The sequence below is a fragment of the Opisthocomus hoazin genome, chromosome 22 (genome assembly GCF_030867145.1).
Source record: "Opisthocomus hoazin isolate bOpiHoa1 chromosome 22, bOpiHoa1.hap1, whole genome shotgun sequence".
Taxonomy (NCBI): Eukaryota; Metazoa; Chordata; class Aves; order Opisthocomiformes; family Opisthocomidae; genus Opisthocomus; species Opisthocomus hoazin.
In genome coordinates this window covers 5,562,171-5,577,370 of record NC_134435.1, presented here as the reverse complement: position 1 = coordinate 5,577,370, position 15,200 = coordinate 5,562,171, and the positions used below count along the sequence as shown (strand labels likewise).

Below are 15,200 nucleotides of genomic sequence, written 5' to 3'. Positions count from 1 at the left end.
TGGAACACGAGTTTCTGGCACTAACCCAGATTTTATGCTAGCAAAGTGTCTGGATTGAAGCCAGCATTAGACTGTAACTATATCCACTTTTTGTTGCTTTTCCTAGGGAAATTTGGAAACCAAAACATACTGGATAACATATTTTTATTGGGGAAATAAATGGTGACTCAAAGACAGAAATCCCCTGGAAATGTGTAGAGAATTGATATCCTCGGGTTTGTCTTTGACACCCTTTGGAGGCAGATGAGAACAAGCTCTACGCACGCTCCGAGCTGACGGGTGGCTTTGTAGCTGTGTTAGCGTGGCGTTGAGCCCACATATACCTTCCCTCTCAGCAAGGCTTTTTGTTTATGTTTAGTTCCACTAATGATGGTGACCTAGCTCCCAGGCAGTGTGGAGCAGGGCAGAACAAGCTCGCATCTGCCTTCACAAAATACGTACACAGAACCTGGCAGTAACTTCTAGCTGGGGATCAGTGCCTGGCTCCAGCTCTCTGTATCTTTCCACCTAATAAGACCACACTGGTTACAGAGTTAGCATCATTTTTGGTAGAAAACAAACCACATAGGCTGAATTGTATTCTTTACCTCAGGTTGATTGATCTAGTTTGGATGATATAAAAATGAATCCTGAAACACACTTAGCTCAGTTTGACTAGAAATTGCTCCATCGCACCCTGACAGGAGGGCTCAGCCTTTTTGGGGGTTTGGCTGTGCTCTGTTTCCGTGCCTATATTATACCGGTGTGATGTATCAGGATAATGCCAGTGGCTCTTGGAGTGTCAGTCCAGGCTTTTTTATGGCTATTGCACTGACAGTACACAGTTTATCTATGGCTGTCCCATAAAAAAGGCGGCAGAGATGCAGATCTTTAGCAGTTTACTGCATGTGGTATTTTAGCTGAAACAGAAATTGGCTTCCATTTTCCCAGCAAGAGTGGGTAGTGGCTTGTAGACTCCTTGCCTCAGCGAGTGTTTTCATGTCTGTGACTTGCTCGCAGTCACTGTTGCATCACAAAAGCTGTAGACTGGAAAATGACAGCCGTCATCCTGTTCTAGGCCCATTTCATATCCCATTACAGCTGATGTACAGCATGAGATGGAATAACAGTATGATATTAAATACTTAACTAAAAGACTGCTTTGTTGTCACCAGCTCCCTTGGCTGGTCTTGCATGCCATGAAGCACTTTAACTTTGGTGCACACTTAACAAGCTAGATTGTTAATTTACAGATAGGCCAGTTAAAGCCTTTGGACTCTCTACCATGCGATGTGCTCTCCTTTAAGGTCATGGTGATTAAGTTTATACTTAGTGGCTTAAAAGACAGGTCTTGTTGCCACAGGAAAAGTGGCTGCTGACCTTACAGCTCAAAGCCTCCAAGTGGCCTTTTTCTATCATGGTGCCAGTGCTGGAGACATGGGTAGACTCAGATTGGAATATCAAAGCCCAGAGCCCTAGGGGTCAGCTTTGTCATGGACTGGTCCTTTGTGTTATCTTTCTTGGCCCTTTGAGCTGTGACACAAGAGGACGCAGAAGGTCTGCTGCAATCTCTGTCTCTGCTGGGACTGCACTTGAGAGTCCTGTTGCTGCTTTCTGCCATAGAGCATCTGGCATCAAATTCATCCCTGCTGTAATTCTATTAATTTCAAGAGTGTTACCTAGCAGTAGACTTTTTCTATAGCAAATTATGACCCGACTCTGATGGGTTAGAGAGAAGGCTTGGATCACTGCTATATGCCACTTTGCTCTGGATGATGCCCAAGGCTTATTTTGAGCGCTACAATGATCTCTCTGGCTACTGTTGGCAGTTTCCTGTCAACTAACTTCATGCTTTCAATCCTGCTGTCTGCAGGTTAATTTGGAGGAGCAGGTTGTACTACTCAGGCACCAGGAAGGAAATTACAGCCTCAAGAGCTAGCCATGCATGGAGCTGTTGAAAATGAAACAGCTCCTGGTTAACTGTTTGTAGACAAGTCCTTGGTCTTCACATTGTATTGTCCTTCCTTGTTCAGGGACAATAAAGGTTCTTTGGTTCCCAGTTGTCTTTAAATTGCTTGATTTGTGTATTCAACATATTTGCTTAGAAAGACTTAACAGAGAAAGGAAGAGCTCTGCCATTTTATTTTGCTCTTTGCTGTCTGATCTTGTTATTAGACAGTGATGCTGTTGATAATAAACTGGATTATTAGCATTTTGTTAGTCATGCTATTCTGCTCAGTGAACACTGTGTTTAGTTCATATTCGTTTCAGCGTATGTTATCCTGATGGCTGAAGGTGTCTCTGTACACTGCTGCCCTTTTGCTTGCCTGTCACTGTACTGCTTTTAAGTGCATAGCACACTGAGAAGTTAATATTTCTTTTTTCTCCTCTCTCCTGGTTGAGTTCTTCTTTTACGCAGAGAAAATACTGAACTGGTAAGATAATAGTTATGTCCTTTCTCTTCACAGATTGTGATCCCCTTCTTCAGCCTGTTGATCAAAGACATTTATTTTTTGAATGAAGGATGTGCTAATCGCCTTCCAAATGGACATGTCAACTTCGAAGTAAGATCTGAAAAATGTTTTTACCCGTCCCATTCTGTTAGCACTATCTGAGACCATTTGCCTGGAATTTCAGGCAATGCAGACCAATAAAGACTGAATACACCAAAACGGATGATCTCAAGAGACTGCATGAAGGAGAAACCAATCCCAGAATTTTTTTTTAAAATAATTAATATGTACATTTTATATAAACTTTACAAGCAGACATCCCAAGTTGTTTGATGTCAGTTTGCTGCTAGAAATACAGTGTCAGCAGTATAAGAGACTATACTTATGGCTTGGAGGGGAAGACAACTTTTTCAGGAAACATGGAAGACTATGTTTCTTACATACAGACACAAATAAATCAGTATAAGATGCTTTATACTTTATTTTATGTGCCTGCTTAGCCTTTTCTCATTTTTAATAAAGAGGTTAGGCGAAGTAAGACATAAATTACTTGTGGTCATTAAAGACTAATTAGAATACAAGCAGAATTACATCTAGAATACCGAGTCACTGTGTCCATGAGGTCAGTGTCATGCTGCTGATGGAAGCATTCGAATGTGCTATCTCCTGCCTTGTAGGTTTCGCACAGAAGAAGTTCTGTTAAGTGCAGTAGAATGATTTATATTCACCCACAGCCCTGGCACTAGGCAGTATTAGTCCCATATCCTGAGTAAGCCCAGTTCTCTGCCGGGGCGGGTGGCTGGACACTAGCAGAGCCTGTTGCTGGTGGCAGCATGGAGGCCGTCGGGCGGTCCACAGCGTGCTGTGCATCGGGTCCACAGCGTGCTGTGCGTCGGGCGGTCCACAGCGTGCTGTGTGTTTGCATGCTGGTGGAGGGGCAGAGATGAGGTGCTGTCAAAAGAACTGTCCAGTGTCAAGGAGAAAATCGTTCTGGAGCTCTCACATTCTTTGTAAATCATTTCTGCAGCATCACTTTGGTTGCATTAAATTTCTCCTTCTTATAGGCGTTATGAGATAGTGACTAATGAATAAAGCACTGAGCCTTAAATTGTATCAGAACTGTTAGAAGGCCTAAAGAGTTGCGAGGCATTGGAGTCACTCCACTTTATGTAATTTATATCTAATGCTGCTCCCTCCTGTTCCGTCAAAGTTTATATCCTCTATTCTGAAGTACATATGTGTAACCTGTACCTTTGTTCATGGATACGTTTTCATTTAAGTACAAACTGAGATGGCTTTTAAGAAGAAATGTAGCGCACCCTTTCTCTCTCTTTCCTCTGTAAATGAACTGTGAAAATGTACCCATCTAAAACGTACAAGCCTCTCTTCTCCTAATGTCCTTGTGGTTGGCATGAGGGATCCTGGTCTTCTGCTTGGATGTGGTTGTTTTAGTGAGATAATCTTACTATATCTGAGTGGAATGGTTTTATGTTTACAGAAATTTCTGGAACTGGCTAAGCAAGTAGGAGAGTTTATAACATGGAAGCAAGTGGAATGTCCCTTTGAACAAGACCCTAATATCATCCACTACTTACACACTGCTCCCATTTTTACTGAAGATGGTAAGACTCTGTGCAATCTGTAATCACTGAGAATGTGTCTCTTCATCACTACTAATTAACATCCTGATCTATGCTTTGGTGATTTCTCTCAGTGACCAGTCCCAGTTCTTTCCTAACTTTCCTGTCATGCAGCTTGTTTATCCCCAGTCTATCAATGTGATTTTGCAAATATAACCTTCTAGTGCATGAAGCTGCTGCCTGATGGCTTTTCTCTTGTCCGTAACTTCTCTATAAGGCACTGTGTAGGAAGTTGCCCTTGTGGCCCTATTTTTTTAATCACAGAAAGAAGCCACACAACCATGTCGCAGACTGCCGTGAATGTCAGCTGTCCCTTAGCCACTTGTTCTGTGGTTGACGGAGCCAGAACTAATCTCTTCCGCAAACCAACGCTGTCATCTCTTCAGTGAAACAGCCCAGGGCGATAGTAGTCCAGCCGACCTGCTCCACTACAGCAAAGAAATAGGTTATCTACAGAAAAGAACTCCTAAGAAAATATTTTCTAGTAATTAATGTAAGCTGTAGCTATGAAAGCCCTGTTCTGAAATTATTTCTCTGATTGTCTTTTTATATTTAGCTGTCCTCCTCAATTTGGTATCCAGCATGTCAGACTGTGTCATTTCATATTGGTTTGTGGCAGTTGCCTCTTGGTACATTGTCATGCACAGAATTGTCTGTCACTGTATTCCCATAAGCTATAATGGTGTTGGGTTTATTTTTTCATGATTCTCTAGGCAGTTTTCTGTACTAATCCAAGTTAATCAGACCAGACAGTTTTTATTTCACAGACTACTTGAGAACACAAAATCCTGCTTCAAAAATCCTGCCTAAATCCTAAGAAGAGTAACTGCCAAAATGGAATAATTAATGTGATTAAAATAATACGTATTGAAATGAGATAGGATGGAGGCATTTGTTCTGGTTTTAGGCTCTAAAGGGACAGAAAGTGAAAGTCAGGGGTAGAAGTACAGTTTTCAGGCTTCTGGACCAAAAAAGGGTGACCTCAACCCACTAATTGTTTGCAGACTTTCTCATGCCCATCTCCTATGTTCATGTTGCTTTCATGAGACGCCCTTTGCAGAAGCCACAGCTGGCCTCCCCTGTTAGCCGGGGGGTAGTGCAGAGCAGAAAGGCCTGCTCTGAGTAAAAGGTGGGAGAATATATTGGAGAGAAGCAGCAGTGGCATGTGAAATACAGCTGTACTGTGCTTGTCACAGCGTGGCAGAACGGTGGACTGACATTTGGATATTAAAATGCAATTGAATTGTATCACAGACTTGAATACTGAGATGGTCCCAGCATTAAAGAATAAAGCATCACTAAACAGTCAAATGAGGAAATGTGTGTGAACGCAAATCACAGCCTACTTAAAAAAAAAAATCTGTGAAGACAGCAAGATATTAATGCACTGCCAGCTTTTGCAGAGGAGACTCTACAGCCTAGACACATTTTGGTGTCATAAAATGCATCCTACAGTGAAAAGTTTTGCAGAAAAAAAACCCTGTTTATTTTCTTCTGCTGTGTTCCTTGTCTGGTTTCTGTAACTCATTCTTACCTTGAGGATGTTTTGTATCCATTTAAGATACCGTGTTCCCGTAAGCTTTAAAAAGATAGAGGAAGATAAAGTTGTGTTGAGTGATGGGAATATCCTTAATTGTAAAAAGTTTATTTGCTTAGCTGTCAGCCCTTACTGTCTCTCTTTTTTAATGTCCATATAACACTTTGGTAGCAGTGCTGTAATGGAGTAAATAGGCCCAGATCTCTATATGCAAAATCAGAGACAATTTAACTGCTTAATATTGTTATAAGAAGGTCATGCTAACATATTTTAACTCTGGGCTGCTTTATTGTTCCATCAAATTTAACCTAACAGCTTTCCAAAGGTAGACATGTGAGCTACATATCAGTGTCCTACTGATTACCAGCTACCTGGTGGGCCATGAAGTTTTAAAGTTTCTCTTGCTGTGTGGTACAATGCAGGACATACAAGAATGCAGAGAGGTAGGGGGTTACTGTTGCTGTTGGAATAACACCTATTTACCTTTTCCAGGTTTGTATCTGGCTTCCTATGAAAGTGAAAGTCCGGAAAACCAGACAGAAAAAGACAGGTGGAAATCCTTAAGGTAACCATGCATTGTATCGGCTCATTTCTGAAGTACTCCAAAATGCTGCACTGACAGTCAAAGCTTGTAAAGTGCTGGCATTTAAAATGTGACCTCTGACGGAGGTCTTTTCCATTTAAGACTAATCTACAGAGCTGAGGCTGCACTGGTAAAAGGTAATCATAATCTCAAATTATTCACCAATTAGAAAATACCCTCCATTTGTACAGCACTGTACCCATGCAAAAGAGGGCTGGTGTAGACGAAAAATGCCCTAGGTTAACTGGATCTTTCTACAGTTTACGTCTCCTGTAAGAGATGTATAATGGTTTGCTGTAAGTGAGAATCTGAAGAGAGTGATTTAAAAAAAAAAAAACAAACCACTACCCTTACCTTTGCTTTTTTTTTCATTTTTCTTATGTTTTAAATTTACAGATCCACTATTTTAGGAAAGACTTGAAGATTGAGAGATTATTGCAGTAGGTCAAGGAAAAGAAATCCGCAAACGTTTTGCACTACTGATTCCAAAGATGCCTGTTTGGGATTTAGACAATTTTTTTGTTGGAGTTTTTTGTTGGGTTTTTTTGACTGCCTAATGTGATGGATGAACTGGATTCATCCACTGAAATCAACAGAACTGTGTGCACAATGACGCTTTTCTAACTGAGATGTAGAGAGGAAGGACAAACAGACTATTTGTGGCTGTGCCCAAACTGCATCAGGATCACTGTAACTTTTGCCTCTGAAGGAAAACGTAAGAAAACGAGGAGCATGGAGAACCAAGGTACTACAAAAGAGAATGGAAAAGTATAAAAAAAAGAAAGCAAAAAATACAGATGAATATTTCAGAAGCAGGTGCTTCAGACAGCAGCTCTTTAAACCCTCTGAGGATTGTAAAATTAAATCAAACACAGACACAGCAGCAATCTGGTTAATTGCTGAATGAAGAAAGAAGAACTTAATCTTACATTAGCAGTCCCCCAGCCTTGTTGAACAAAGCACTGACTGCTACAGGTATAAGCTTCCAGCAGATGAACACTGACATCGCTCACTCATATGTATACATGTATGTCACAGACAGACCACATCGGCGTGGGACAGTCGTACAAACCCCATGAATTTTTACAGAGAACAATCTAAAGTATGACTATTGCTTAGTTATTCTTCCTGTCACTGTTGTTGCTCTTCTTACTGTGAATCTTGGCAGACCTGAGGGCACGGAGTGTAGACGGTATTGCTTAAAGACATGCCCCCATCTAAACTGAACTGAAGCAGCAAATGACTCCGGACTCAGCTTACCTCTGTTTAATGTGTGTAGTGTATTCCCTAATTTTGTGGATGCAGAGTTGCATCTTTTAGAGAGTTTTATCACACTTAAAGAAAACGATACTGCATTACCATTTGAAAAAATCTGTCAGGTTCCAATTAATACAGTACTGTTTATTTTGCAACATGATACTAAGAGGATAGGAAGGGGGGTAATTGCTCTGAATTTGGGAACTACATGGTATGCTTTAAAAAGACAAAGCGTTTCAGACTGGAATGAATGCACTAAAGAATTTGTCATTTATGAGCAGATAATCATTTTTGTCTGTTATTTTTAGGATCTAAACCATATTCACCATTTCCTTACAGATAATATGAAGTAGGGACTATGTCTTGTGTTTAAAGTTGTACAATAATCAAGGTGCTACTGTAACACATGTATTAAATTATAAAGAACTATATAGATATTCGATTCAACACTAAGCCCTAACTGTAGACTAATTGTTTGTATGTGGGAGGAATGTTCCTACCTGCCCCAGAAAAGACCTCAAAAAGCTTAAATGAAACTTAAATGCCACATGATAGTGAACCTTGCATTTTATTACTGACTTGATGCTGGCCTTTTCAGATGTTCCAGTCTTTTTCTGTCTACAGCAGAAGGAAGTAATAATTTCTTTGAGATCAATAATAGGTTTATTTCAATACAGAGTGATTCCAAGTGGCTGTAGTGTTTTGAAAAATTAGGCTAATCAAAAAGCCTGGCTGTGTTGGCCTACGCATTTAGCCAGAAAACTGGAACTGTTCCTGCCCTCTGCCAGGCCTCAGAAGTCATCCATGCCTGAGCTGCTGAAGTGTGAGGCATTGGCGAGCTAATGTCTGAGGGCAGCTCTGACCGCTGAGCTGATGGGGAGTGCAGCAGCCTGAGACGTGTTCTGTGAGATATACTCAAGGGTCGTAGTTTCTGCAGGGCAGTTCTTCTGTGGGGTTATGATCTGTGAAAAACTTTGCAGTCTGGATCATGGCCACCTGGAATCCACTGCTCTTGCAATTGCTGAGATAAATGGGACAGCTTCTTCTAGATTTGCATACATAGGGGCTTGAGGCAGAACTTTGACTCTCTTTTTCTCATAGGTCTGTCAGCACATTAATTCAAGCAGGGGGAACAAAAATGTCAGGTGTTTATTCAAGCTTTGTATGGAAGAACTAAGTGTAAGGATGGTACAATATCATTCCAGCCAGGGAACAATCACTATTCTGGTGATACTGTTAATATGCTGCTTGTTCATTTTTGTACATGAGCTGAGAGCTATACAGAGAAACGTACACGCATTCCTTCAAGCAGAACCATTTCCAAAATGATGCCATTAAAAGCCTGTTAAATTCCAACCAAATCCAGAGCAATAACCATAAGCATATCTACAACAATGCTAATGCTTAAGCGTGTTTGCTAAATGGTAATTTTTTTCTTAGTATCCACATCTTTTTAACAGGCACAGTGTGACTTCATAGTGGAAATGTTTTTTTTATTTATCCGAAACCCAGTGTAGGTGGATGGGCCCTTTCTTAAAACTTGCTTTTTAAAATGCAAATCCTCACTTCTTTTCTAATGAGCCAACAGAGGCTGTTAAAGCTGAGAGTACAACACCCTGAAGATGGATCAAAATGTGATTTCTCATAATAATACTTTATATTCTTGGGCAGCTTCCATGAATTCAGGCAATTTTGTAAGTATGAGTTAGATTAGATCTCTGAAAGTTTATCACTGTTGCAAACTAAACCATTTTCACAGTCCAAAACTTTCAAACTTCAGTGCTTAAAATGGAAACATAAAGGTCAGATTTAGATAGGTATTAAGGGCTTAGTGGGGCTGTCAGAAGCACTAAATTATCTTTAAAGCTTTATGTATCACACATTTAAAAGGTCTTTTTTCAGAGGTGCTAAACATGCTCATCTCTTGGAGAATACCGAGCCAATTACTGCTTTTAGAGGCGGGTGGCATACTGATCCGTAGTGTTTGATCTCCAGAGACGCTGGCTGCTCTTTGCAAAACGACTTGGAGATGAGAGTACAGAGCAACTTAAAATGAGAAGACGGCACTTTTAAAAAACAGACTTGAGGAATCATAGCTTGTCTTCACATAATTTCATAGCTAAAATCCCATTGATTTAAGTAGAAACAATGTAAAGCCTTAAGTTACAGCTGTGAGTTGCATTTGTAGTTCATATTTGGCCTAACTGGGGTGTACAGCTCCAGAGAGGAGAGTGGTTAGAGCGTTGCTTCACCAACATGTTTTACAAAGCGTGAGTACAACTGAAAACAAAGGATGACAATTTGGAGAATAGATTTCTTCTAAAAATGTATTGACATTACATGAAAATGAGAAAAAGCACCTTCAACAATTAATGTTTTCTTGCTATAAACATGTAAAGAACTCCTACCATGCTGAAAAAAAAAGCACTATCACTTAACACCAAGCACTAGCACAAGTCACTGTAAGGCATGTAGTCATTAGACTAAGTCTAGACAAGTACTAGTAGTAATGTCATGGCTTTCTATTCCAGTTTGTTCAGTGGATTTGCCTCCTTGACAGCTGCTTGAACTAATGCTACACAGAGAACAGATTAAAACTAGTGCTATAGGTCTGTAGTGTTAGTATCAAAACCCTAAGCTAGTAAAGTGTGAATATACGATATGGAGTCTTTCAGAAGCATTAACTTACCTTCTGGGTATGCAGCAATATTTTGAAAGACCCAAATACATGAAATCACTTCTGCACTTCGCCTAGTGTAATTAGAGTGGTAGAAAAAGTCCTATTTTTGCATTTCTTGAGTGTGCCATTCCGCAACGCGGGGCTAGATAAAAAGCCCAGTGAAAAACAGTGAGGGAATTGTGTGCCTTCAGCTTGTGTTGAAGTCAGTAGAGGAATTTGCTCAATGCCTTTCAAAAGACACTTAATCATACAATCTTGCCCTCAGTTTCACATTGCCTAATTAAAGGTGGACGGATGTGTAGGTCTGCTGGGCATGACTGAATTTTGAGGACAAAAAAACTCTTGAAATGAGTCTAGCACACAAGAACCCTGTGCACCAGAGTACGCTGAGTTTAGCGTATGGTTACTCCCTCTGTTAGGCAGTTAACACAGTCCTCTCATGCACTGGCTGCAAGCTGCCCCTGGGATAGAGGATGTGCAGGTCTGGAAGCAAACTGTGATCCCAGCCACTGCTGAGATGGCACTTTGTAACAAAGTGTGGACACAGCTGCTAAAGCACTTGAAATAAGAAACAATTTAAGCCTAGAGATATTTTTCTCAGCTTGAAAATATTTTATGATGTGGTCAGTGGTGATAAGATAATCACTCAGTTAAAATTAAGCCAGTCCCTTACTGATACCTTGGTTACTTTGTCATGTTTCATTGTAATAGTTTATGCACCTTTTATTAAAACACATGAGCATTGGCTTGCATGACTGTAAATCCAGTTTCGAACAGAGCTCAGATTACTTAATATGTAATTGGAGTTATCAAAAAGAAGACATGTTAGTAGAAAAATATATTGTTGTGCCTATCAGTGTAAAAATGCTACACAGTTAACAGTATCTGGCCTAACAATGACACTGCTCCATCGAATGAGACTGATCCCAGGCACAGCAATGTGCCAGAAGAAAAACTCCAATTGATTTTGACGGGGTTGGGAGCAGTCCTGCAATTATTAACTATAGTACAGTTTTAAGTTATTCATAGGGATTAAATTGTATTGAGAACTGGTATAGTCCTTGGCCTTTCTTTTGGGCCAGGTGCAACTCTCAGATGGGCAGGTGCACTGAATAGGGTGAAAATCCAGCCTTAGCAAAAGTTGTCTTTGTCATTGTTGAAGTTTCAGCAGCAAGTTCAAGGACTAAATCTGATCCAATGAATTAACTCAGGTCTGTGAGCAAACTGACTTTCTGGCTTTAAGAACCTTTTTTTCTTTTTAGACTGGTAGAAATTAGCCTTACTGTCTCAGGTGTCTCTTTCATTGGAATTTAAAACCCCTTTTATTGTGAACTGATTATTTCCATTGTGCAATTGCAGAATGGCATTAGGGAGTGACAAGGAAACAGGGAAAAGCCCCTTTGTCACTGCTCAGAGGCTCAACTGTGGGCCAAAGAGTTTCTTTTCTTTTATCCTTTTTAACATTTATCTGCTGAGTGAAATTACCTCAGTAGTTGGTGCAGGGCATTACTGAGCTGTGGCTGGGGGACAGCGCACACGGATCTGGTGTCTGTGTGGCAGCACATACACTGACAGGGGGATGCAGAGGTGATTAGATGATCCTGTACAAAGCTGACATGCAAATTTGTATCTGAGCCTGCACTCTGAGGTGTCTGATGCTGGGACACATCCCTTTTGAAAGGTAAGAAGATCTTGGAGATTCACCTGGGGCAAAGCTTACTTCCTTATCCGTCCAACAGAATGATTACAAGTAAAGTCTTTGAACTAAAAGAGTTTCCTCTAGAGGACTTGAAACAGTGAAGAATTTGTTACTTAGTTGACAGAGGTTTAAGATCTAAGCAACATGCAAAAAGAAATACTTAAAAAATTATGAGAAATACCTTGATGATTGTTAACTTTCATATTTCAGAGCGTGGCAGCAGAGTGGCACAAGATATGTGTATCTTCCTATTGATAACAGTGGCAGCTGGGCAGGCTAAGGCAGGAGAAAATACAGAGAAATACTGATGCACAAAGCTGTACTGATGCTTTTGGTTTAGCGTTCGCTATGTTGGAAAGAATGCACGCTGCCTTAGAGTGTGTCCCTTTCCCTGCAACCACTGTTAACTGCTCTGTGCAGCAGCTGAGCTCTGAGCTGAGCAGAGGAGGCAGCTAACCAGTTACCTTTTTTGATGGAACAGATCTGGAGGCTAATCTGTTCTGTATTAATTTCTTTTACAATGCTTTTTGCATATTTACAGATATGCAAAAAATACTAAATACATTAAGCTAATGCTCACACAAGGCATTGCATCCTGCATTTTTACATTATGCAAGATGTAGATAAGAAGCTAATAGCTTGTATGGGTGGTATTTCATACACTGCACGGGTGCAAGACACTGAAACTCAGGCTATAACCTCAGCTACAGAAAAAAGCTGAGTAACCCCTGTCTAGATCCTCTGCCTTGCACTGTGGCCAGATGCAGACTGTAATGCTGTAAATTCAGAGTGGCTTAGACTGCTCGCCCTTCCCTTGATGCCTTTCCCTCCACAGAAGCAGTACTTTGCTCCATAAACAGCTCTTGCAAAATGCCATAGGAACACTTTTCTAGTTCTCTGCCATACAAGGGCTCTATAATCGTACTCCAGAGCTGTCAGAATAGAATAGGAGTCTTTCTCCCTTCATCCCTGTGGCCCTAAAACTGCCAGCCCAGACTAGCACTGCAGCATAGCAATGTTCCAGGCTTTCCTGAATGCAGAAGACTTAGAGTTCAAAGCTTGTGAGTCCTATAAATTAAATACCTGTACAGGAAACTTCCTTCTAAAGTGTGCAAAGCCCATTTAATGGACTTCTGACCAGAAAATTCCATTGCCCAGCTACCTTTCAGAGAAATGTAACTTCCTCAGTGAACTGTTACTGGTCATCACTACATCACTGCTTTCATTATTTAATTATGCTTCTAAAATTCCAGTATTTTTGAAACAACTAAACACATGATGGTTCCTTGATGTTTGGCCTGCGGGTAAACAGAGTTGAGAAAATGGGAGCTATAGTCTGGACAGTGGATATCGTATGTATTTCTGTAACAGCCCAAGTTGGATTATCACTTACAGTCTGTCCTCACCTTGAACTAGAAGGAATTGTTCCAACAGCGTCCTCCTAATTATTAAAACTTGGTGAGAGACACACACAGAGCTATTAAATTCAAGTGCTCAAGATATGATTCTTACAAATGTACAAGTACTTCCCTTAGGAATCTATCTGTAAAAAGACCATTGTAGTATGCAACACAAATGGAAAATAAATTATACTGTGGGTTTCAGAACTCTTAGCAAGTGTTCATCAGCTTATAAAGGTGAGAAATCAGATTTTAAGATTTTTTCACTTTTAGTGACAGTACCAGCTGTCTTAAACCTAAACTTCAAAAACATGCTATTCTAAAACGTTTAGTCACAGACCTAAAAGCACAGAGTAAAAGTGGGTAAGCAGAACTGTCCTTATTTTCACATTAAGAAATTCAAAGGTTGAATGACACATCCTTTCAAAAAATTACCCCATAAAGATACCAAATTTTAGTTTTATGTTCCTTCTAGTATAACTCCTTTTTACAACTGTGCTTAGAAAAATGGGAACTAAAATATCATTTTAGTTTTTAAAAAGAATCAAGCTAGGAAATAAATATGGACTAAAAGACTGGTATATACTGATCATGTGAGCGATAGTAATGAGGAGCTGTGCTTTTCCTGTATCTTTAAGCAATTTCATGTTATGATCATCATTTTCAGGTCAAGTTGAAATCCCTCTACCATCCATAATACTGAAACCATGTAGCTTTGTTAGAAGTCCTCAGAAAAATATCAACACTTTATTAATTGCACAGGCAGGAAACAGTAAAGTTACTTGAAAGTGGCTGTTATGATTTTGTGACTGTACATAGATCTTGCAAAATGTTAATCATAATATGCATACTGTACCCCACATAAACACTGCAAGAATAGCATGGTCATTGTTAACGCTTTATAGCTGTTGTGGAAAATGTCTTAACCTGCATTCATGATTATAGTGCCCATCCTATTCCCATGCCTTTTTATACAGTTGTGGTAAAATTGTTATGAAATCCTTTTGTCAGTCATGTTCGAGCTAACTTACCTATGTATAGAATTTATATATTAAACTCCCCTAATTTATACTGTGTTTTAACAGTTTGCCTGAACTGTCTATGGTTTCTAAATTTTGTAATGTGAGTGTCAAATAATAATAATAATAATAAAAAAAAGGCTCAGCTGTGTGGATTTTGTTCTTCACTTTTATTTCTAGTAGAGATTTCAACAACTATAAATCTACAGACTGAGCTGCAAAGAAATTTGGGTTGCTTTGCAACTCCAAAAATTCAAAGATGTCTCTGACTCTGCACTGGCAGTTCATGAATATGTGTGTGGGCACAAAAGTACCTGTGGTTTCTGCTCTGCCTCTTGTTTCCACTTTACTGCTTCTCTCTCCATCCTCACACATTCAGAACATTGTGCTGCATGTACACTGCAAGGAAAGGAGACAAATTTTCTTAGTTCCCATAATAAAGTATGTTCCCAAATAGGAGTCATAGACTTAAAACTTCTACGTAATGAGAGGAAAAAGCTGAGACTGGGCCTGAGTATTTTTAGTTTGTTCTTGTAAAACTCCATGGTACAACTGATGATTAAACGTGTTCTTTTATTATTTGTCTTGCAGTAAACGGAGAGTAATAACGTACAGCAAGAGGCATCCTGGCTTTGAGTAGCTTAAAATTCTTTTTAATAAAGAAGAAAGAGGCTCAGAGGTGAAACTCGTGTAGGCGTAAGCGGTGGAGTTTCCTTGATGTACCATTAGGCAACCACACCGCATTGCTTCTGTGAGCGTGTTACTTCTGTTCAGCACAGCCTGGTTCTGCCTGCTGTTACCAAGCGAGGACTTCTGCTCTGTGTAAGTAGTGTCACTGACTCCAACGCTTGCGGAAGTGCGATGTGCAACCTCCTGTCTCAGCGCGGGGTTCTTACGGTGTCGCAGCTCTGGCCAAAAGGGACTGTCATCTGGCTGAATTTCCTGCAAACTGT

General features: G+C 40.1%; 1 protein-coding gene across 2 annotated transcripts in view; it reads left to right on the top strand.

Moving 5' to 3' along the window:
• The window catches only part of RASGEF1C (RasGEF domain family member 1C), an 82,253-nt gene extending 67,851 nt beyond the window's left edge, over positions 1-14,402 (top strand). For both annotated transcript variants that reach the window (XM_075441557.1, XM_075441556.1), the window contains exons 11-14: positions 2,448-2,543; positions 3,931-4,054; positions 6,102-6,174; positions 6,589-14,402. In XM_075441557.1, the coding sequence (XP_075297672.1) occupies positions 2,448-2,543; positions 3,931-4,054; positions 6,102-6,174; positions 6,589-6,613 (318 nt within the window). In that variant the 3' untranslated portion in view covers positions 6,614-14,402. The remainder of the gene's footprint in view (positions 1-2,447; positions 2,544-3,930; positions 4,055-6,101; positions 6,175-6,588) is intronic.
• The last annotated feature ends 798 nt before the right edge of the window (positions 14,403-15,200 follow it).